Source organism: Parasteatoda tepidariorum, chromosome 3, assembly GCF_982258835.1.
Source record: "Parasteatoda tepidariorum strain Cologne lab strain chromosome 3, Ptep-v5.0, whole genome shotgun sequence".
NCBI classification, from domain to species: Eukaryota; Metazoa; Arthropoda; class Arachnida; order Araneae; family Theridiidae; genus Parasteatoda; species Parasteatoda tepidariorum.
The window spans coordinates 70390425-70414252 of record NC_141757.1 but is presented as its reverse complement, the minus strand read 5'-3'; the positions used below and the strand labels follow the sequence as shown (position 1 = coordinate 70414252).

Sequence of the window (23828 nt, the reverse complement as noted above, 5' to 3'; positions counted from 1 at the left end):
AAAGAATTTGAATTATTAAATTTTTATACCAACGAAGAGTCATGATGACACAGGGCTTAAGGCACTGTGATGGGTGACTTGAAGACCACCTTGATGCAGATTTATGGTTACCTAGCTTGTTTAAAAAGTAAAAACGGCCGTCTCTCAGCGCTGACCACAGTGACGTCATGCTATTGGTCTATAAATTGCAAATACTTAATGTCTGTTCCCCCTTGACTAACAACTGGTTGTCGCCAGATTTCTTTCCCTTTTTTTATAAACTTTTTTATGTGTAGAAAATTAAAAAATTAATGATAATAGTTCAATCTGAATTTTGCTTATTCTTTTAAGAAAAATAATAATTAAGTATTTCAATTACGCAGTTTAGCTATTGACTGATCAAAAATAAAGATAAACTTTTGATTTTAGGATTTTTAACACTAATAACTTGTGGATGAAGTTGAAAACTATCGCTACATTAGTTGAAGATCATGCGTTGAATATGGAAATCATTATGAACCCTAAGGTAATAAGTTGTTTTGAATGTGGATGGATAGTAATTTAAATAATTATTCCAGTAAATATTTTTCAAGATTTTTTGACTATACATTGAAAATGATCTAAGAAAGCCAAGAAATGATTCAAACATAAATTAGTAAGATTATTTTCTAAAATATTTTATTCCCAAGAAAATGTAAAAAAAAACACTAACACTACTATACCAGTTTTAAAAACGTTCAATCTATCAGAAGATTTATTTTTAGATCATGCATTTTAAGAATATAAGATGAAATAAAGTAAATTACTTCCTCATAAGAATTATTTTTTAAAATTTATTATCTATCTATTTATCTATCTGTCTATTTAATTAAATGTTTCCATTTTCAATATTGCTTTTTTAAGTAATAGGTTATTTACGAGATCTTCAATGATACCTAAAGTTATCTATAATTTTAAGTGAAGGTGGATTAGCATTAAATATACCCTTATTTCCATTGCTTTTTTCGGATCAAAATAAAATAATTGAATGCTTTTCGAAAAAATAAAATTCGTTAAACATTTTGTCAATAGATGGCACTGCAGCTTTGCATAAGATATAAGATAAAATGAAGATAAAATGAATCATGGGTTATTCTTATAAAATGATGTAACGCTTTGAAAAAAAAGAGAAAAAAAGAAAATAATCTGTCTTAGGTAAAAAGTATATATTTTTAATTTCTTAAGGGAAATTATATTTTAGTTTCTGTTTAAAGTTCAAACACAAAATTACAATATATTTGTTGGGAATATGTATTAATTCTGTTTTCATTTCAATAATTTATTTTTAAACTACGTCAATTCAAGGTATTTATGATGTTAAAAAACGGTTATGTGCTATGTTTCTGTAATGGAAAATTTCGTCGCTTATTTTTAATTTAAGTATCGACATTTCGGCATTTTCATTTTTATATTTGATGTATAAAGTTAGTTTTTTCGTATAATTTGTATACATTTCTCGTTGGTTAATGCTCAGCTAATCGAATCCGTGCTCTCCTGTCCTGAGGCATAAAAATTCCATATTTGCCATTTTTTTCCTCCCAAAACTTCCTTTGATTTGATATTTTGGCGGATTTTAGGAAAATTTTCGGTGATTTGGTGATTAAAGTATCAATGGAGAAAGAAATTTGCTGTGTTCTGCTATGGAAACTGGAATATTTTGAAGTAATTTTCAAATTAGCAACAAAATTTGAAAAAAAATAAGGTGCGTAAATAAAACGCATATAATAACTGTTAAATAATGTTTTATACTGAATATTAGATTATTTCATCTGAAATATTTACACACTTGTCTGCTAATTTAGACTGTTGTTTCTGTAACTGGTGGTTATTTTGCGCACATTTTTTTAAATATGTTTTCTCAGTTATCAACACCATCTGTTTACAAACTTTGTAACTAATTTTGAAACTTGAATAGAGTTAATGATAATGGTTTCTTTAGCAGAACGTGGCATGTCTTAAATCTAACTATTTTCGTTTATCTTGAATTAATTTTCGAACGCTCGGTCTTTCTCATTGCATCCATTATCAATATCACATAAAGGTGAAAACTTATGGTATCATTTTTCTCCCATTTATTTATTTTTTAGTGTTTTTTTAGGTTGGAGAAATTTATTGTTGATTATTTTTGTCAATCTATTTATTTGTTGTCTTAACCTTAATTTTCAGCATCTTGATAATGGAATGAATATCATTCAGTTAGAAACAGCTGCAGGAGCAGCAATGAAAGATTTTGAAGGAGCAATAGGTTAGTTGCTTACTACTGTATTTTACATTTTGTTTCGTTTGACATTTTCCATATATTTTCATCTCTTCAGCTTATTAATTGCAATATACATTAAAGCAGTGCTCTCCAACCTTTTTATAGCCACGGACCGGTCAACGTTTGATAATTTATGGCGGCCCGCTGAAGGGTGGTGGTGGACGTTGATTGTTTATATTTCAGATGGTTTAAGTTAAATAATTTTAATTTGATAATTTAATTTAATAACTTTTATTTAATAACTTTAATTTAATAATTTTCACACCCGGTGGCTGAGTGGTAGCGCTTCACGCTCCCGTGCCACAGGTTCTGGATTCAATTCTCGGGCCGGGCAAGGTTGACTCAGCCTTTCACTCCTTCAGTGGATCGATAAATGAGTACCAAGCATGCTTGGGAACTAAACACTGGGGTTCCGCTTTCGGCTGACCACGTAACCGGAACATCTGCTCCTGCACCCCAGAGCCCAAGGTTAAGAAAACTGAGATGGCACAATAGTGCTTGGCCCTCTATGGGCTGTCTCGCCACTGAGTTTAGTTCAGTTTTTTTTAGTAACATAATAATTTTAATTTAATAGCTTCAATTTAATAATTTTAATTTAAAAATTTTAGTTTAATAATTTAAATTTAATAATTTTTATTTAAATTCGTTTAAACATGCTTTCAAAACGAAATACAGTTACATGCACGGTATCGGTGCGATTTAAGGTGACAGTTCTTAGTTTTACGTTTATCTCAGATTGAGTTTTATTTCAGGTTTAGTTAACCTCTGGTTCATAGAAAGTCGCACGACCTGAAAGAAATTCACCACAGTAAATAAAATGATCCTTGGACGGCACGGTACCTTTTGATCCACGGACGTGTAGCGAATAGTGTTTGAGCAAATTGAATAGTGTTTGAACAAATATAAAAACTATGATGATGCGAGTGAACTTGAGATTCTGTATTTAACGCAGTAAAATAAAATTATGACAAACGTGTAACATTTTCTGATTGGTTGGGTCAAAACAAACATTTCTTCGTCGACCTAATATTAGATCATTAACAGGGTAGTTTTAACCAGTGAAATTTAGACATTTATTCGTTTTTTTATTTTTCAAATTAGTATTAACAATTCAAAAAATATATTACGCTGAAAAATAAGTTAAGTTACAATATATTTTGCGAAATTATTAAAATTAAAAGTTATGATTATTCTACCTGCAATTTTTCTTAAGTTATTTATGATATTTCACGCAAAAGAAACAGTAAACTGAGAAGTTATTTATAGTATAAATGCAATTTTTGCAAACATACTTGTTCAAGAGCAAACAGTGCGCACGCGTCGTCATTGCATGCGCTACTATAGCGACAGCTGCTATTTAAGTAATTTTCAGAATTCTTTTTTTATTTTATTTAGTTCATTATGCATTGATTGATAATTTGGTGAGTTTACTCATGAAAGGTGAAACCTTATAAATCCTATAAAATACTACTAGTAATACTTGAACTACTGATTAATACTACTAGTATGAGAATTTCAATCTTTGCCTTGTTAATGTAAGAATAAAAAATCTAGTCTACAGTTCAATACGAAAAAAAAAATTACATTTTTATATTTAAAAAAAAAAAAGAAAAATCGAGCAAATTTATACGGAACAATTTCACTTCACTTTAAGAAACAAAGTTGTATGGAGTTTCGGGCAGTGGCATTTATCCTTTAAAAACATCTGTTATAGAATTTGCTGATGTTATACGGTGCACATTTGTCCTGTATTGATAACACTGATTTTTTTCCCTATCTAAATCAGATTTTAAAATATCGAAGAAATATTAAGATGTCAATAAATAAACTAATATCAAATCGGATCCTACAGACATTTCGGACATTTTCTAAAGCCACCTGATAGATTTTCGACATTCACTGATGGATGTCATCAGTCACCGTTTTCAGTCTTAACAGTGGCATATACATTTCTTTCAACAACTGCTGCAGATTTTAAACAAACTGTACCTAAAAATTTATTTAGTGCACAGTTTCTTTATAGATTAAATTTTTAATTTATCGAAAATACTTTACGCCACTAATAGTATAGAGAAGTGTTTGAAATAATAGTAAACGTAGTCGATTTTTTTAAAGAACCTTAGATGTTAATTAATGCTAAAGTTTTTAATTAAAGAGCCTCTCGACATTGCTCAGTATTTTCATTGATTTATTTTCATAAAAACATAAAGCGTTTTATGCTTGTTCTTTAGGGAAGCAATTTTGTTTTATAGTTTTTCTTTTTCATTATTAGATTTACTTATGAGAAGTTTAGTAAGGCCAAATGTTACGCCTAAAGCCAATGGGGAAATTAAGTGAACGCTAGAACATTGATTTTGGGAGATGGTTCGACGATTCATTCTAGTTGGAGAACAAATTTATTTAGTTTTTTTTTAAATCACACTATATGTTATCCTTAGTTAATCGCATTCAAAATAGTATGAAATTAATGTTTAAGTACATTTAAATTTAAATTTTAATTTGAAACAAAGAGTAAGGGGATTAATCTAAGGGGAAAGTAATTAATTATTTCGTTCTTTTTGTTTTCAAAAGTATTATTAATTATTTTATGAATAAATTTTATTGTGAACTAAAATAATATTTTAAATATTTATGTTATATTTGAACAAAAAATACGAGTTAAATTTACATTCGCTTAATAATGCAATAATTATAGTAAAAGGGTGGTTCTTCGGAAAAATTAAAGCCAAAGATATTTTTGGCGAAAAGCTTTGTCATGTTATTACAAATCATACCTGAAAAGTTCTCTACTCTTCTCTGTACACTTTCCCCCTTTTTATTATCCATTGGCGAAATGGGTGTTGTTTTGGGTTTGATGACGTGTGCACCTTATTTGGACGACATAGCACATTTCAATTGTGTTCAAGAGTAACAGTAAACAGTGCGCATGCGTCGTCGTTGCATGTGTTGCTATGGCGACAGCTGCTGTTTGATAATTTTTTCAGAATTCTTTTTTTCACTTTTAATTTAGTTGGTGAGATTATCTTTCAGATATGAGACCAGAGATATCCCATATATACTTCTTGAGTTATGAATAAAAGAGAATTTCATAATTTGAACGATATTTTTGTTTTTATTATTTTAATTAAGAATCAGAAATTCTAACCTATAGTTCAAACTGGATCGTTTTCAATACTAATTCAGGCGAATATCACAAATAAAGAGGGTCCCAAACTGATTGACACGGTCCCAAAGGTTATAGTTGAATCAAGAAAAAGAAAACGATGCCAGGGTCTAAACTTACCGAGGCTGAAAAAGCTAAAGTCAAAGAACGTAGACGGAAATACCTTAAGCGTTACGCACAAGTGGAAAAAAGAAAGAATTTTGCTCATGAACGAAAAAAAAAAAATTGACAGCAATTACTTTGCCAATTAGTAACCTGTGATGGATTTTCATCGATCACAATTTTTCTTTTTTGCCTCTGGGATGAATGCTTGAGCTTCTATAATTATTTTCTGTATCGATTTTTCATTTTATTTTATGATCCGCAATGAACTTCCGGCCCAATTCTGAGTATACGACTATCAAAGTTTAACTCCGTAGCTTTGTAATTTTGATCCCAACCCAGAAGACAAAGGAACTGCTAGAGGTTAAGCTATGGGGGGCAAACTTGCCTTTGTGGAGGACTTTTTGATAGAATTAACCCGCATTTGCGTTGCATGGAGAGGAAAGTCCACGAAACACGAAAATCTCCCATAGTTAGCCTGACTCCAAGGGCACTCTAACCCATGATTCGTCTACCACTGAAGATATTTTACGTCAGCACTGTGATTGGTGCGAGCCGGGTGCAGAGTTTAAATCTACCATGGTTGGGATTTGCATCTGGGTCACTTCATTGGGAGGCAAGCGTCCTATACCTCGAGCCACCGCCTTTCCCCCTTTTTAATGTGAAAATGGAGGTGATTTCGGTGAGTAGAATTGAATTTCATATAGGAGGGCAAGAGAGGTACTCTATTTCCGATGCATTTTGTCAAGCCCTCTCCCAAAAAAAGCTTACGCATTAATAAATTTTATCCTAACTATATTTTTTCGTCGTAGGGAATCAATCTCAGTGCTTCGAGGGCTTAACCTGAAATATGCAAATCATTAGGAAGAAGATATTTTCCCAATTATATATAATCGATGTTGCAGAAGATATTTTAAGTTATTTAATCAGACATAAAAACGTACTTTTCGACGAATTTGGTATTTTGACTATCAAAACATGAGGGATAGTCGCTAGCTGAAAATATTGTTCCAGCAGTTTAGGCAGGAAAACAGTAAAAAGTTTGGACCTCTCAATGTTAATTTCACTTTTTGAGTACTTCGGTGTCTCAAAGAAATTATAATATATTAAAAATTTTTTCTCCGAAAATTTTTCGTTCTGCTTTTTTTGCTAAATATTAATTGAAATGCCCTGAGAAAAAAATTCGTCAAAGTGATGAAATTACTGTCTTAACTTGCTTGAGGATACGAATTTCGTCAAAAATAATACTGCACATCACTACTGCACATCGAGCAATATATTTTGAAACATAGCATAAATTAGGAGGAATATGAATAAACAGGCATAGCAAGGAATTTAGCAATAGAAATCTGTTCTCGAAGCTAGGATACTAACCCCTGTACTATCCTGCTATTCGACACTAGCGTTTTTAAAAATTGGATGATAAATGCATGCTTCAAAATGGCCTGAGTGCATTGAGATGACTTACGAGTTTGAGAGTTCGTGTTATTAAAAAAAATGAAGTGGTTTCCTGATGGATTAATTGTCAAAAATAACGATACTATTGAAAAATTGATGAGTCGTAAAAAATTTAAAGTTTTATTCCTGAGAGCGTTACTTTATATTAAGACTAAAATGAACACAATATTGGATGTGACAGCAATGATGGGGCCATATATTTTGATTGTCTTTTTTTTCTTCTTATCTTATAGTGCCAAGTCTTCCATTTTTGTTGGTAATAAAGTCATGCTTTATCGAATCGATCTATGTCTGTCTGCTTTCGATTTCCCCAATGGTTTCTCAAAAAATATATACTTTATTTTCATTCTTTCTGATTAAGTGAAATGTTTACTTCATTCGATTGATTTTACCGAAAGAAAGAATTGCTATAAATGTCGATATTGTTCAATCATCACTTTTCATAACATATTAAAAACAAAATAAGACGGAAATATTTTATTAGTTATCCAGCTCCATTTTAAGCATTAAGGCCTTAACCATGCTAAATTATTTTTCATTAACGATGAATAGCTCAACTGTTACAAATTGATCCACAATGTTAGCGTTTTATTTGTGTATATTTATTCTTTTTTTGATAAAAAAATAATAGCTTAATATTATTTTAAATAGAAAAAAATATATTGTAAAATGTGTACAGAAAGGTTCAAATAAAAATTTGTTTTCTATTTCGAATGTCTTAACAAAAAGACAAACTTTGATGCAGTTTTTCTCAAGAACTAATGAATTGATTTCTAATTTTGTTTTTGCTTTAATTTTTCTTATTCAATTCAAATTTTGACGCGTTTTCTTTTTAATTTTCAATAGCTAAATTCGTTTTCCTTTAAATGCCGTTTGACGTTTTAGTTTCACGTGACATTTCTTTCAGGAATTTTAAGTTCAAAAGCGAAAATTTTCAAATTTATCATCATTTTAATATAGACTGGGTAAGAATATGAAATGCAGAACTCAGTTTATCGGCACCTTGTAACAAAAAGTAACATTATAACTAACTTATTTATTTTATCCCTTTTCTTTTGAGTAGGAACGCATTTTCAAGCATTTTATTTTTGCTCTAATTTTACTTTGTATGATTACTTTTATTGCTTTTTTTGACTCTAAGTACTCTTTATTTCAATTTAGTCAAGTAATCTTTAAAAATCGCTATTCGTGTGCATCTTAAACCACTTCTCAATAAGGAAGTCGGTATAATGGTTATTGTCCATGTACCTTCCTAAAAAAGCATTCGTAGCTTCTTTATATTGAGGCATCCATTAAAATATTAAATTTTTTTATTACATACTAGAGAGCTAAGCCCCCTGCTTGCTACCACTCTCCTCGATTATCGCTTTGCAGTAATTGTTGTTTCTTAGTATACAGTTACAGTTTTTTCTACGATTGTAGAAATAACTTGAAATGCATGTACTTTAAAAGAATATTCTGTTTTGCGTATGCTTATGTCCTCACTTCCCACTTCCAGCATTAATTTCTTTAAATAAATGTTAATTTTGAGTAACATTTGATTGGTAAAAAATATGAAAGATCTCATATTTCTCTTGCGATTCTATTAAGATCATATCTTTAATTCTACTTAGTAATAATTTTTTATAAAAATAAAATTTAAAATTAGAAGTTTCTTGTTATAACAAATCAGGTGAGTTCATTGCGCTATAATAATAAAACAACTCTTTTAGTTTTAAACTTTTAGTTTCAATCAAAATAATCCTCCCAATAAAACAATCAAAAACGTTGAAATAGCAATGTTTCTTTTTATTTTATTAATTTTGTGTTGATGACATTACCCACACATTTTCCCATAGCATAATGTGTTGTGGGAAAACTGGATCCTACCATGTAATTTTCCAACCTGTAAAAATATTCCGACAACAATGGCAAACTTCGTCACCATCATAAGATTTTTAAAAATAGTTAAAAACAAGATTAAGCTCTCAGACAAAATTAATTATAGTTATTCAAAATTAGTATATATTTCTCTTCTTATGAATGGTATTAATTAAATCATTCGGAAACAAATTCCAAACTTCAGGTCTTTGAACAATTTCAAAACTATTTTTGTAACTCTCAGCTAAAACATTTCCATTGCAGAATTTAATTTTCTTCAAAAAATTTAGTAAAAAAAAAAGTATCAGTAAAGTTTAAAAAAGGGCACCAATGGCTTGCAGAGAAGAGGCAACGGCCTCAAACACACAGTCAAACATGGCACCCAATTGACGACTAACTATATTAAATATTCAAATATTTTACTAAATTATTAGTATAACCTTTTTTAGAAACTAAATGTTTTATTTTTCAAGTATTTGGTTTGATATATCTTATGAAGAATAAGTTATGATTTTTAAACAAATGTAATAATTACGTTTAAGTTAATATAACTTCACTTTTTTTTACAATTACTAAAATTTAAGAATATTTATAGAAATAATAAGTTTTTGCAAAAGAATAAACTTTTATGGCATTCATGACTGCTAATAATGCAATTAATTTGTTTCTGAATTCCTAAATTGTATTTGCTTTACGACAAACTGAGTAATAAGTGGTAAAATTTTTCGTTTTTGTCGATTTTAACTAGATTAAATAAAGAAAAAAAAACATAAAGCAGTGTATTTTATTTAGAAAACAAAATCTTATGTTTTAAAAATTAATAAACGAATTTGGTTTGAATTAGTTTTTTATTCATATTAAATTTGTAAGTTATAGATATACCCCTTAATAAAATCAATAGAATGAGTTGTTTTACAAAATGACTATCGAACAATTAAACTCAAACAAAAAAACATTCTAACTGCCGCATTATGGGTGCGATTTCTACTATTACATGCATTTAAAGCTACAACCGAAAGAGACATTATAAAGGACATAAAAACATTAACGAGAAAATACATTGTCAAGAATATTTCCATTTTCAATGAAAATAATAAATAAATACTCAAGGATCCACAAAAGAAAAAAAAAAGTTTCAAATATTTCTAAATTTTCTTCATCTGATAATACATTTCCTCGTTTTATTATACCCTTCCAGCGATGTTTTAGTATCGATTCCCTGTGTGGGTGGGGTTTCTAAAATGATGGTTTTTCTTTTTATGTTTCAAATGAGATTGCATAGCTCCCTTGTTTAATGAAGATGTTTCTTTTGATGTTGACAGGCATAAATGTTCCACGAAGCCGTTTTCTACCAGTGAAGAAGACATCGGATTTGTTGTTGGTAATGAGCAACTTGTATGACATGAAGAATGGAAATTTAACTATGAGCCACGAGAGGGCGTTTCCTACAACACCTTTGGTCAAATTAGGTGATCTTCATTTTATGAAGGTAAATAAAAAAAATAACTGTATTTTAAATTGGGTTTATTATTTAAATTATAATCATAAAGTTGTATTAAACGCAAGGCATGCAATATTTTTCACAGGTTATTTCAAAAAGCATGTTTTAAGTATACCTTATTTCTGAAGATTGTGATAAGCGACCCTAAAAACGACCAAAATTCAGAAATAAATTAGTGCTAAGCAAAGAAAAAAAAACACGGATACTACCCTGAACAATTTTTTATTTAATGATTCGATCTTCACGTTCTAGGACTCAATTTTAATGGTTTGAAGAGGTGGCCTGAAATATGGTAATTAATTAGTGCAAACGGTATTTTAAGTTACAAAATCAGACCCCAAAATGTACTTTCTTTGAATAAACATACCTTTTTTTCAACCAGAACCCTAAAATATAGGGGACAGCCACAATCTGGGGAATATGGTCCAAATAATTTGATTCAAATAATGTAGTGATCCAAATAATTTGGTCAGAAGAGTGATCTAAAGTTTGGATCTCTTAATATTAATTAATTTTTTGCGTATTTCTCCATATTAGGAGAATTTTTTAAGTGAACTAAAAAATGTTTGCACAAAGTTATAAAATTCGCTTATCCAAAGATAATTCCATAAAAAAAAATTTTTTTTTAGTAAATATTCATTATTTAAAAATAATCATTTACATCATGTAATTTTACGTGTCAAAAATTTCAGCGAAATCGTTTGACTAGTTTTTGTGAAATCAAATTCTAAATTTACTGTTTTTTTAAAATGTGATTTTTCAGAAACTATTTAACCGATTTTCCTCAAATTTTGTATTTTGCCTTTTAAAATTATAAACCTTAAAAATATGTAAAATATTATTTACCTTACAGTTTAAATTTTCTCGACTATCATAAAATAAAATAATAAAAATTATAAATAGTTATTAAACTTTATTTTTCGCATGTGATTATCTTTGAATAAACGAATTTTATAACTGTGAGTAAAATTTTTCGATTCGATTAAAAAGTTTTCAAGATATTACGAAATACGCAAAGAATAAGATCAACGTTATGAGGTCCAAACAAGGGATTGTTCTCCTGCCCAAACTATGGGACCATATTTCTCAAATTGCGGCTTCCCCCTATATGGCAGAAATCCGAATCTGTTGAAAAAAAAGTTATGTTCATTCAGAGAAAGTACGTTTTTGTGTTTGATTTCGTAACTTAAAATATTATCTGCACTAATTAATTAGCATATTAGAGGTCATCCCCTTGAACCTTTAAGATTGAGTCTTTGAGAGTGAAGATCCGATCATTAGATCAAAAGTTATTCATGTAATTATTTTTTTTTGGCACACTGTACAGTTTATTCTAAAAATTATGTATTCCAGATTTTATGCAGTTGGCTTTAGATTATTGTTAATAGTTGTTTTGTGTATGTTATTGCTTATAGTTGTTCTTAGTATCTTATAGTGAATATTTGTCTTTAGGTGGTTATTTTTAATATTTGACTTTTGTAGATATTTGTTACTAATATTTGTCTTAAGAAGGTTATTGTGAATAATTGTCTTCAATAGGTTATTATTTTAATTCAGAAAAAATTAAAAAAAAATGATCAAGAGGAAAAAATTAGGTAAACAAAATTTTATCCTCATCAAAATCCGTCTGAGTTAAGCATTTATTCAACTTTCGTTAAAACTGAAATAAAAACGCAATTGTTTCACCAATGGAAAAAAAATTTATTGAACTATGACTAATAAGAATTTTGTGAATAACACCCCTTAAGTAGAAAAAGATATTTTGCAAATGTAAAGAGATTTTGCAACATTTTATTATTCGGTCATTAAATTGTTGTTCAAAAAATCAAATATTTCTCATTCTTTACACTAAATTGCAACGATTTATTATATACAATAAAATTATGTATGCTCAAAAAATATTTCAATAAATCATTACTTTACGAGTTTTTAAAACATTCTTAATTTTATATGTGTGCTTAAAATAATTTTTTTTACATGTCTTCATATTGTCCCTAAATTCTTTTTAACGGCAAGGAGTGCAGCAGTGTTTATTCATGAAACAATGTAATCCTTTTATGTCAAGAAAGGCTCTAAATTTTCATTCTTGAGTTATTAAGTTTTTCTTAGTAATTGTTTGCTTTTTATGTTAAAAAAATACAATGAAGAAATATGAAACAAAAATGTTAATATATTTTGTTGCATTTCTTCATGCTTTATAAGCAAAGAAAGTAAGTAGTAAAAATTTTTTTGTTATAGTAATAATTCAAAACATAATGTGGAGTCTTTTATCATATTAGGTGCGAGATTTCCTTTCGAGGTTTGCTACTATTCCGGACATGTTAGAATTAGATCACTTAACTGTATCGGGAGATGTTACATTTGGCAGAGGTGTTTCAGTAAAAGTAAGTATTTTTAAAGAAACTGCGGATTTTTCAATCAATTTAAAATATTTTTTTCTATATGAATTAAAATTGTTGAGACAGTACAGATTCATTTGATCATCAATATCTTTTTCTACAATTGAAATTGTGAACATTTTTCCGAATAGCTAGAGCACTTAAATCTCCGTTGAAGCTATGTGCTAGATGTGAATAAAAATTTTAATTTTTTTCTTTACTTTAAAATGTAAAATAACACAGTCAAAAGAAATTTATCCCCAATCAAAATTTTGACTCTTTTTTCGATTTGTTAGGATGAACAGAAACCTAGTGCTGAAGGGCAATGCAAGCTTCAGACGCTTCTGACCACTGCAATAAGAATTTAAATAACGTATAGAATTCATTATCAAGGGAAACTTTAACCACTTTCCGACTAGCTAGAGCTTCCGAATCTGCATTGAAATTGTGTTTCGTCTATCAATGTAAATTATAATTGTTTTATTAATGGTCCAGCAGTGAACTGATCGTAAAGACACGGTGTCCAGTAGAGCACCGAAGTCGAGCATCTTTGGTTCCGGTCAGTGAGTGGGTGGGTGACCACTTTTATTAGCCTGTCTTAGGACCAAGGGTGTACGGTATCGGTCCTCATTGAACTGTTTTACTGTAGAGTGCTTGACTTTACATGCGGGTCGTCAGTCTACCGAAGCGGGGGGAGTCATCCACTCTGCATGTCTTCGGATTATCAGGGATGTTTCCCAGACCGTCGCCACTAGCTCATTGTGCTGTTCTAGTGCGACGTAAATGAATTATTATTATTATTACTACTACTACTAAATGGTACAAGTAATCGCTAATCGGAATGTTGGCTAATTTCTGACTAGTTTGAGCCCACAAATCTCAACTGGAGTGGTGTGCTGGATTTCAACACAAGTTTGTAATTATTTTCTTAGTTGTGAAAAATTTATTGTTCATCAAGATTTCGATAACTTTTCGATTATCTCAAATCTCTACTGGAGTTGTGTGTTTGATATCAAGACTAGTTATAATTGTTTTCTAAATGGCACAAGCATAATTTATTGTCAATCACAATTTCAAAAACTTTACGTCATAAGTTAACACATTCAAAAATTGTGAAAATAGGACAAAAATATTAATCAAATATATTAAATAAAAATATAATAAGAGTTAGGAAATAATTGTGTTTTTGACAGTCCCAGAAATCAAAATAAGTTCATCCTGCAATAATAGACTTCAATCAGTACGGGAATTACTCCCACTTTTGAAATTAATGCACCGTACATTTGTCGTTTTAGGTATGGAAGAAATAAATTTTTTTTTCCATCTTGAAAGCCGTAGTTTTCAAACTTTTTATTCTATTTATTGTTTTACTTCATTATTAAAATTAAATTCTTGAATATTAGAAGGAGCTTGAATAATTTATGATTTACATAAAACACCGTTTATCAGATTATAAAATGAATTCGAATTTCAGATGATACATATTAATTTTACATTGCATTGCAAGCACTATAAAAAATATCAAAGAATTTTGATTAAAAAATTATTTTTATCTCCTTCAATAAGGTATTTTAGTAAAATTGTCAGATGACTTGCAATAAGAAAATAAAGTTTTGACTGTCTTATGAATATTTGAATTTATAACGGCGTTTAAATTGAAAAAAGAAAAATATTTCATCGTGTTTGGTACTTTATCTTTGTACCTTCAGTAAAAAAAAAGTTTTTATTAGTTTGGTTACAGAAAAGTTAATTAAGCTGGGAGAAAAAGTATAGTTGGAGACGTTCTTCAGATTTACGATTCACTAAATTTTGATGTCAAATAAAGTGTTATTAAAGCAGATATAGTACAGACTGTTTGTAATGAAACTGACTCTACTCAGAGACATATGTAGTGCATTTTAATCAAGGGAATGGCTCAAAATTTGGCAAAGAGTCTAAGAACGATACGGGAGGGACCATAAATTTTTTTTAGGTTTTAGTGGTGAGAAATCTGGGACGACAGAGCCTCATTATGTCCTAGGCTTAATAAATCAAGGTTAAGAACTTATGATTTAAGTAAGAAGTTATCAAAATTGTTACCATTTCTCATTTTCTAATTTTTTCTCGGATTTATAAGAATCTTCTTTCCAATTTTTTTTATATTACATGCTTTTAAAGTTTTAAAGACATTTTCTCCATAATAAATAAATAAACAAATAAAAATTGCTAAGTAATTGATAGAAAAATGTCTGAGAAAAGCATGCAAGTCAATAGGCTTTTTTTCATATAAGACTACTTATAAGTAGGTTAATTTCAAAATATTTAGTAAGGGGTCCAAAACATTTGATGAGCCTAGAACCTATATTTTTTTGTCGATTCCCGGGTACTAGTGACTGAATTTACTCCGAAAAATATTGAAACGGTAAGCATGGTACGGAAACGGTAAATGGAACGGTAAAGGTAACGGTAAAACAGTAGGCGGAAAGCATGGGAAAGCACTAGCTTGTCTGCTACAATGTTAAAAATTTTACTATATCACAACACTTAAAATGGTGGCAACTTCTTTACACTAAAAGTGGCGTCACGAAACACTAAGCACTACTTTTGGTGTATAGTAGTTTTTTTTGTGCTTTCAGTAACACTAAATTTTACGATTACAATAAGATATGATACACGCAATAGTTATACTCTGTTTCAAGTCAAGAAAAAAACATTATCCATATGGCGACAGCCTGTTTGCATTTAAGTGAACGCCAAATGTACAGAATACAGAAAGTAATACTGTAATTTTTAGTTTCTGTCTGAAAGCCTTAATCCCTTTTCTCCAGACACTGTATTATTAGCTTCTGTCTAAAACCCTTCATGTTTTTTTTCAGGGTACTGTTTTAGTTTCTGTCTAAAATCCTTAATGCTTTTTATTTCAGGGAACTGTAATTATTATTGCGAATCATGGTGACAGGATCGATATTCCAAACGGAGCTGTCTTAGAAAACAAAATTGTGTCTGGAAATCTGCGGATATTGGATCACTGATGTGATTTACCTTATTCGAAGTCCTTTTTGAAATATCATCCCGAAAGAATTATAATAATTGTGATCACTACCTCCACAAGATTTGTTATGTTCATACCGATTGATAGAACTTAAATTGTTACATTCTTGTTTCATAATCATTGCCATATTGTTCTAAGATTGTAACAAACTGAAAAAATGATTGAATTCTTCGTATGAATATATTTTTTTCTTTTAGAATTTGAAATAAAAATTAAATTGATTCTAATTGTTGTGTTTAAAATGGTTGATTTTAAAAATAATGTGAAAAGCCTTAGGATGCAGAAAGAAAATTGCATTAAGAATTTTATATAAAATTCTTATCCTTTTACAGTCCAAAATGAGAATTTTACTTTTTATCTTTGAAATGGTGGTATCCAGGTTGTCCAGCGTTTGACAATTGTTTTTAATTTTTTTTGAAAAAACTGATAAATAAAATTTGTTAAAATTTATTAAATCATTTTTAATCTAGGAGGATGGCATTAACCTCAACAGAGATCGTTTTTCCTGTAGGAAATTAAAATAGGTAGAGGTAATTAGAGAGTATAAAACACTTCGTCAAGAGTTCGTAAAGAATCCACATGATTTGGACAGATAGCTATTAATTATTACAAAAATGATAAATTCTTATCTGTAAGCTTTGGAAATTTTAAATAAGTTGGCGATGGGGAATTAGTAACGGGCATTTTTTGAAGCCAAAACACTATAGCAAATTTTTCAGTTATGTAGTTGTCTTGAATATTTATGTAATTATATTAGCAGTTTAAGAAAAACTATGCAATAGAAATTTAGAATTGTTCTGACGTAAGAAAAATAGATTAATTTTTTACCTATTGAGAACAGTATCGAGTAAAATATAAATTTAATTATTAACTGATTGGACGCATGTTAAGCTTATTTTGGCATGCTGGTATTTCTAAATGAGGAAAACATTAAAAATCTATAATTTTCCAAATACTACATATTTAAAATAATATGTTTACAATTGTAAATAGCAAAAGTACTTGAATAACAAGCTTCTAAATCCAGTCATGCAGAGGTTGATATTTGAATGCGACCTACTTTAATCTGTGAGATAAAAAGTACTCGAATTACTTTCTCTAGTAAGCGAGTGACAAATGAAAAATGGGGACTTCTTTTTGTGTTTTTGAATCTCTAGACTTAAGTAGTTTTTGCCTTAAAAACCTGCGCTTTCCTTCTTTTCTAGTTTTCTCATTAACTTGCCATTTTCTTTTTGCATCAGAAAGATGCGCTCTCCTTAATTCTTGAGGTAGGTATGCAGAGGAGGTAGGTACAGTTGAAATTTTGAAATATTTTTGATTGCATGAATGCTTTTGAACTAGGATTTCTATTTTAATGTATGTTTGAAATTGATATTTTTTTTGTATAGATTCATGAAAAATAAGAAAATAAATTCCTGCATCGTCATAATATTAAATGAATTTGTTTTTATAAATGTAGTCAAAATAAGATCTTTCGACAAATAAAATTAAACCTAAAGTTTGCTGCCATGTTTTAAGAATACTTTTATTGCACTTGCTAAATTATTTTGATTGTACTTCGAATCCAAAATATAGTATTGTCACAATAAACAATTTAATTTAGAGCAGAATTGCTAATAACTTGTCCCGTTTTAGTATTAAAGACCTTTTCAGCACTGTAAACGAAATCAGATTTAAGTCCTTTAAAGATTCTATTATTGATAACACTTGAAAACAAATATTTTGTTGCCTTTATACAAATACTTGATTTTGCTTAATTCGGGTGTGGGGGTTACAAATCTGAAATTATCTAGGATCCTAAAGCTACTCGGGTTCTTAAAAATAATATTTTTAGTATATTTTTGTCGAAATGTGCGAGTTTAAAAACGTTATCAGGAAGACACCTAAATGTTGCGATAAACTTTTAGAGCAGTTAGGACACATCATCAGAATAAAAATTGCATGGGGACCTATGCTCGGTAATACGTGGCTAAAGGCGTTTCCCGATTATGACTGTTCAGAAGTGCACAAAGAAACAGTTCATGATAATGAAGAACCCCTAACTGCCTATGACGGCATTTACGTGCATGAATTCCTATGCAATTTTATACCTGATGATGTACTCTTAACTCCCTTAGAAGTTTCTCGTAACATTTAAGTGACCCTCCTTTATATATATAGCACTTTTAAGCTTGCACATTTTGACAAAATATAGACTAAAAAAGTCATTGAAAAACAGTAACTTGGATAGAGAAATCTATTGCAGATTTGAAACCAGTCATACGAAAATATCTAAAATCTGTTAAAAAAATCTCATTCAACATAAAAAATATTTCCCTTGTGTAATCGTTGAGCCATTTACAGCATATCTTGCCAATGCAATCTCAGATACACTGAGTAAAGCAGACACGCTATAAAACTAAGCTTAAGGATATATCCCTTATTAAGAGTTAGACAATTCATCGATTGCTGCATATAAAATTTTTCAAGGATTCAATGATTGCTGCATATAACATTTAACTTCGATACCGCTAAAATTCTTTCCACCCTTGTGAAATTAGCTCATCTCAATTCTTTTGGAATCTTGTTAACACCGATTCCCTTGTTAGTGACATAAGTTCCTCGACACCCCTCCATTCCGTCTGGAAAATATCATGCATCTATTTGCTACCCTCATATACCGAGATTTTTACTCGATTTGTGCATTATTATAATTTTTAATTTTTTGTTCGCAAAGTTGCATTTCTGTTCTCAAATCTGTTTCGATTCTATCATCCTAAAGCCTTGGATACGTGAATAAAGTAGTGACACGCCGCCATCTTGGTGATTGCAACTCTCTTTTGAGCTCAACTCTCAATGTAGATATGCGGAGTTTCTATTCTTAAGCGCCACATTTAATAGATTATTATTTTCATATTCTTAAAGATAACTTAAATCTTTACTATTTATTCTTTTTATTCTATTTTTCTCTCTGAAATTATATGTTTTATTTTTATTCTATTCTGTGAAAATAATACTTTATCAATAAGTAAAATCTTTCTCATTTGGTCTTTCATAATCTATTCCGATAATACCGATATTTAATTTATATTCATTCACTATGATTGAGATAAATTATATTTGAGTATTTTTAATATTGTATGGTAAATATTTTATTTCAATAAATATTTTATACTTAAAGAAAAAACATTTTAATTTTATCAATTGGATGAAGTAAAACGATTTAACTGCGAGTTATATAAAATGAAAAAATAAATACATATTTTACTGAATTAGTACAAAGGTATTTAAATTGCATTTAATGTGATTCTTTAACAATTTTACATTTTATTACTGAGTAATAATGTTAATAATATCTTTAAGGAGGAAAATATTTGCCATGATTGTTAGTTTATTGAAATGGGCACATTATTCTTTCATTAAATAAAACAAAACAATTCAAATTTTCAATGTAATTTTTTTTCTGAAACTAGGAAGGTTCCCTTATTTCCTCCCTTAACATACATTTTTAGAATCATAGTTTAAAAGAAGTAAAAAGTTATGCATACATGAGCTAACGTATAAATATTTAATGTAAACAAAACGCTGTTAAAATTTGCCGAATCATTATTGAGAAAGGCGGAAGGAAATTCATCAACACCTGTCTGATTTTTTTTTTTGAAATTCGAAAGTGTTTCTAATTATTATTTTTAAACTACTTTCCTCCGGCTATCAGAAAGGTTTTGAAGTTTACTGTCTCCCCTTCCTCAGTAGTGATTAATCTCGATATGATAGTGCTTTTTTTTTCTAGCTTAATTATTAATTTGCGTATGGAGAATGTAACGCAAATAAATTGCGTTTATACTACACATATGCAATAGATATTCCTTTTTTTGACTGTGATTTTAAAAATACATATCAAGGAAAGTACGGAACATTCTATACAATTTAATCTAATCCTTTTTGAAATAACGTTAATAGTTTGAATGTAGACAACAGAATTATTAGAACACTATTTTTCAAACACAATATTTGTTTCCAACGAAATTAAAATAGCAATTTTAACAATTTCGTTATAAAACACACCATAAGCTGACTATAAAAATGTTTACTATCTTAATGTTGCTCACATTTTCAGAGAGAGGAAATTGCTTAAATAAAATTTTACATCGAAGTAAGTGCCACTGAAAACCTTTGTAAATTGTTTCGTTTTACGAGGGCTTATAAAGTAATTGCCGTAGCCGTTTAAATTTAATCTTTGTCAGGAAATTCTAACATCGAAATAAATTTTCATCATTAAAATTACCTATTGCAAGAATTTTAGTTATTTTTTCTACTCATTGAATATATTGAATTCTATTTAGTATTTATTTTTATGCAGACGATCGAGAATCCGTTAGATACAAAAATAACGTACTGTCTCAAAACTACTTTTTTGCTCCAGCTGTTTCAGACGACTATATTTAAATTACGAAATATGGTATCGAGTCAAATATTTAGTTTACCAAATATCGTTTTTCAATTACGAGCATTCAAATAATTTTTATTTTTAGCAGCAGAAATTGAAAATGCTATTTAAAAATTGGAGAAGCAGAAATTGAAAAAAAATGACTTCAGTCATTTTTTTTTCTCCTTAAAATACATTTTTAGTTTGATCTCTTTATTATTATATTTTATTCTAAATGAATATTGAAATAATAAAGTACAATAACAGTTACTTTGTTGCGAAATGTTGTGTTTTTGAAGCGTTGATCCTTTGTTATTGAAAAGTTTGGTTTCTTTTTTAATGTTAGTTTTTTTAAAATTTCGATTGTTAAATTTTGTAATTCACATATAATTGTCAATTTTAATGTGTGAAATGGTTATTATTTTTAATTGCAGAACATTCAATTTAGTCGAATTGAAATAATTTTGCTAATATAGAAATCATTGAGAGGCATATCGTATTTTATGTTCATTTCTTTTCATATTAATTATTTTTATTTTAATATCTAGTCACGTGTTTAGAACTCATAGCTACAACATCATAATCTAAAGACATAGTTAAGCAAGAAATACATTTTTGATTAATGTTAACGCATATTTTACTATATATTTAGCAACGGCCATTCATATAATGTATTTTAAAAATCTTTGTCGAAAAAAAAAAAAAAAGGTTGACATCAGGGGTCTCATATTACTAAAATTTAATATCGAAGCAAGGGGAAAAAAGGGGAGGACCTTTGCAAAATTTCGAATCATGAAACCTATCGAAGAGAGCAGGATCCTTGATATCAAAACCAGTTTGATTATCAGAAAAAGTTTAAAAGATTTCTTGATAAATAACTTTTAACCTCCTTTCAGTTTTTTAGACAATCAATCAAGTTTTAACATTTTCAGTCCCGCTTTCCTCAAGTGGGATTCGTTATTGAATCGAGATTTGAACTATGTATTTTACACATATTTGCTTCTCGCATCAAAACCGATTTTACTAGATTTTTTTTTTCTCCATCTTTACTTATTTTTCTGATTCACTATCGGATAGTTTTGCTTTTCACATTTATTTTTCACTTTTCGTAGGCAAATTTACGGTTTGTGTTTTAAATAACTTCTGTTTTCCTCATTTATGTCTGGCAAGTCTTAAGAATAGGCGCCTATTTTTGAGCTCTTGAAACACGTAATTTTCAGTACCAGTTTCATATTTTTTAAGACTAATAAAGTTTCTTATCAAGTATATATTTCTGCTTCAGTCTCTCGTGATTATTTATTTAATATCTTATTTAGAGTTTGCTACTCAAACATATTTTTTTTTTGTTGTATGCCTGTTTAGGCAGTGGGGGTGCGGTTGTTCCTGTTTTTCAGTGGCGCAATCTATGGCCAGCAATTCAACTTCTGCCACTCCATTCACACAACCACAACCCGTTTATAGGGCGGGTCACATTCACACACGAAGGAGAAAGGACATAGAGCACACAGGGAGAGAAAGAAACATCCATGCCTTGCCCGGGATTCGAACCCAGGACCTTTCTCATGCAAGGACAGTTCCCTGCCCCCTACACAGGCCGATCGGCACTTAAAACATATAGTAATAACATTTGAGCCCGTGAAAATGTGATAGTTAGATCAGAGGTTATTTAACGTAATTCGTTCTTTTGTGTTGCACAATATCGATAATTTAGCTTGTGTGACAAAAATCAATAATCCAATTAATAAAATTGCAGTTGTAACGTGGAATTTGCGGCTCAAAATTTTGATTCCGTCGTCAAAAATGTATGTTCGTTTATTAATGTAACATTTCTACCATTATGACCTACCCGAGTGGTCATAGTGGACACAAATGGTAGTGGACACAAGTGACCAACAATTATAATTTTATTCAGGGTTTACCACTCGAAAAATTAGGATTACATTTTAGAGCGCGAAAATGCGATGGTTAAATCAAAAGTTATTCTGTATAATTTTTTTTTGTTAACTGCGCAACGTCTGTATTTGTAGATAATTATAAACTTGATGAATTAGAAAAATTAAAGTGAATAAGTAAACAGAGAAAGAAAGAAAAGTACACATTTCACAGTTGAAAATGGTCTTTTAAATCATAATACTTTTTTTTATCGTTAGTTACTATTACATTTTGCATCATTAAATGTATTCAAATGTCTGAATACAGTTGATAATACAAATGTAAGAATGTTTATATTTGTTGATTCTTTATTTTATATTCTGCTGACAATCTAGACATTTTCAAAAACACCTACTAGGAAACTTTGCGATAGAATTGCTAATATGAGAAAAATAAACAAAATGGAACTAACTTTCGTAATTAGTGAGAAATTCCGTAATTAGTTTCAAAAAGGATTTAATTGGAGCGTAAATTAAGTGCTTGAATAACTTCCAGACATGACATGGGTTATAAATACTCCGGACCAGATGGTATCAAAATATTTGAACGATCAGCATAAACAAATATTTATTATTCAGAAATATATTCACATTATTTGTATTTGCTAATACTTATTGAAGCGCAAATAAATCTTTCTTCTGAAAAATATTGACAGAAATCATTGAGAATGCATTCAGATATAAAACTTTCTTTGATGTCTGGAGCTAATGTAATATTGTTGCCTTTGTAAAAGGAAACAAACCATTTTCCTTAAAGTGATTGATTAACTTATATTTGCTTTTTTCATATTTTACTTACGTTTATAAATATCGTTTTATTAAAAGAATTTTGCTGTTTTGTAAAATTTGGAAATTATGTATTTTTCGATAACATTTGAATTAAAAATTTATTGTATAGTTTCTTTGAGTAAAATAATTCCAGCATTAAATTTTTTCAGATTCTCCTTTTATTGCTTTATTGAATGATGTTCTTTATGCAAGGAAATTATTTTATGTTTTGTTTGCAAGTAGACGAGATGTATCTTACATTCATGATAAAGAATACACACATTAAAATTATAGATTCTTTTAAACTTTAAAATGATTTACTACAATGATAAATAATTTAAAAAAGGAGCTTTATCAAAAACCTGATTTTAACGAAAATATTATTTGGTAATGACACGAAAAAGAATCAGTGTTGTTTTGAAACGTATTAGCCAGATGTCTGATGTAAGTGCAGCTGAGCCGTCTGATTTTGTGTCGTAACTGGAAACTTAGGAAAATCAATGAGAACGAAAAATATAAGTTCAGAAAGTCTATACCGGACAAATTTTCGATGAGCAGCTCACTTCCTGCCCTCTCCGACAACACAAAAAAATAATGTTAAAAAGACATGTCTCACTAAAATAAATAAATGTATCCACCATATTTATCTCAACAGCCGACCGACCTGCGTAGGGGTTAGAGAACTGCCCTTCCATCAGAAAGGTTCTGGGTTCGAATCCCGGGCAAGGCATGAATGTTCTTTCCTTCTCTGTTCTATCTGTCCTTACTATGGGAGCAACGTTGACCCATCTAATATGGTGCCCCTGAAAGAGTGGCCAAAAAATTTGTTCTTCAGGTGCCTGTATGACCTAGGTCATTATCCAGGTGGTCATTGGAAAAAAAATATTTATCTCAACATCAAAATTGATTGCCAACTACTTTACGCCCAAATGTTTTACTATAGCTTGTAGTTT

General features: G+C 29.5%; 1 protein-coding gene across 2 annotated transcripts in view; it reads left to right on the top strand.

The window, feature by feature from the left end:
- LOC107452659 (UTP--glucose-1-phosphate uridylyltransferase) overlaps positions 1-15998 on the top strand; it is a 77375-nt gene extending 61377 nt beyond the window's left edge. For both annotated transcript variants that reach the window (XM_016069205.4, XM_016069206.4), the window contains exons 11-15: positions 409-505; positions 2185-2263; positions 10184-10350; positions 12642-12746; positions 15644-15998. In XM_016069205.4, the coding sequence (XP_015924691.2) occupies positions 409-505; positions 2185-2263; positions 10184-10350; positions 12642-12746; positions 15644-15751 (556 nt within the window). In that variant the 3' untranslated portion in view covers positions 15752-15998. The remainder of the gene's footprint in view (positions 1-408; positions 506-2184; positions 2264-10183; positions 10351-12641; positions 12747-15643) is intronic.
- Positions 15999-23828: the final 7830 nt, after the last annotated feature.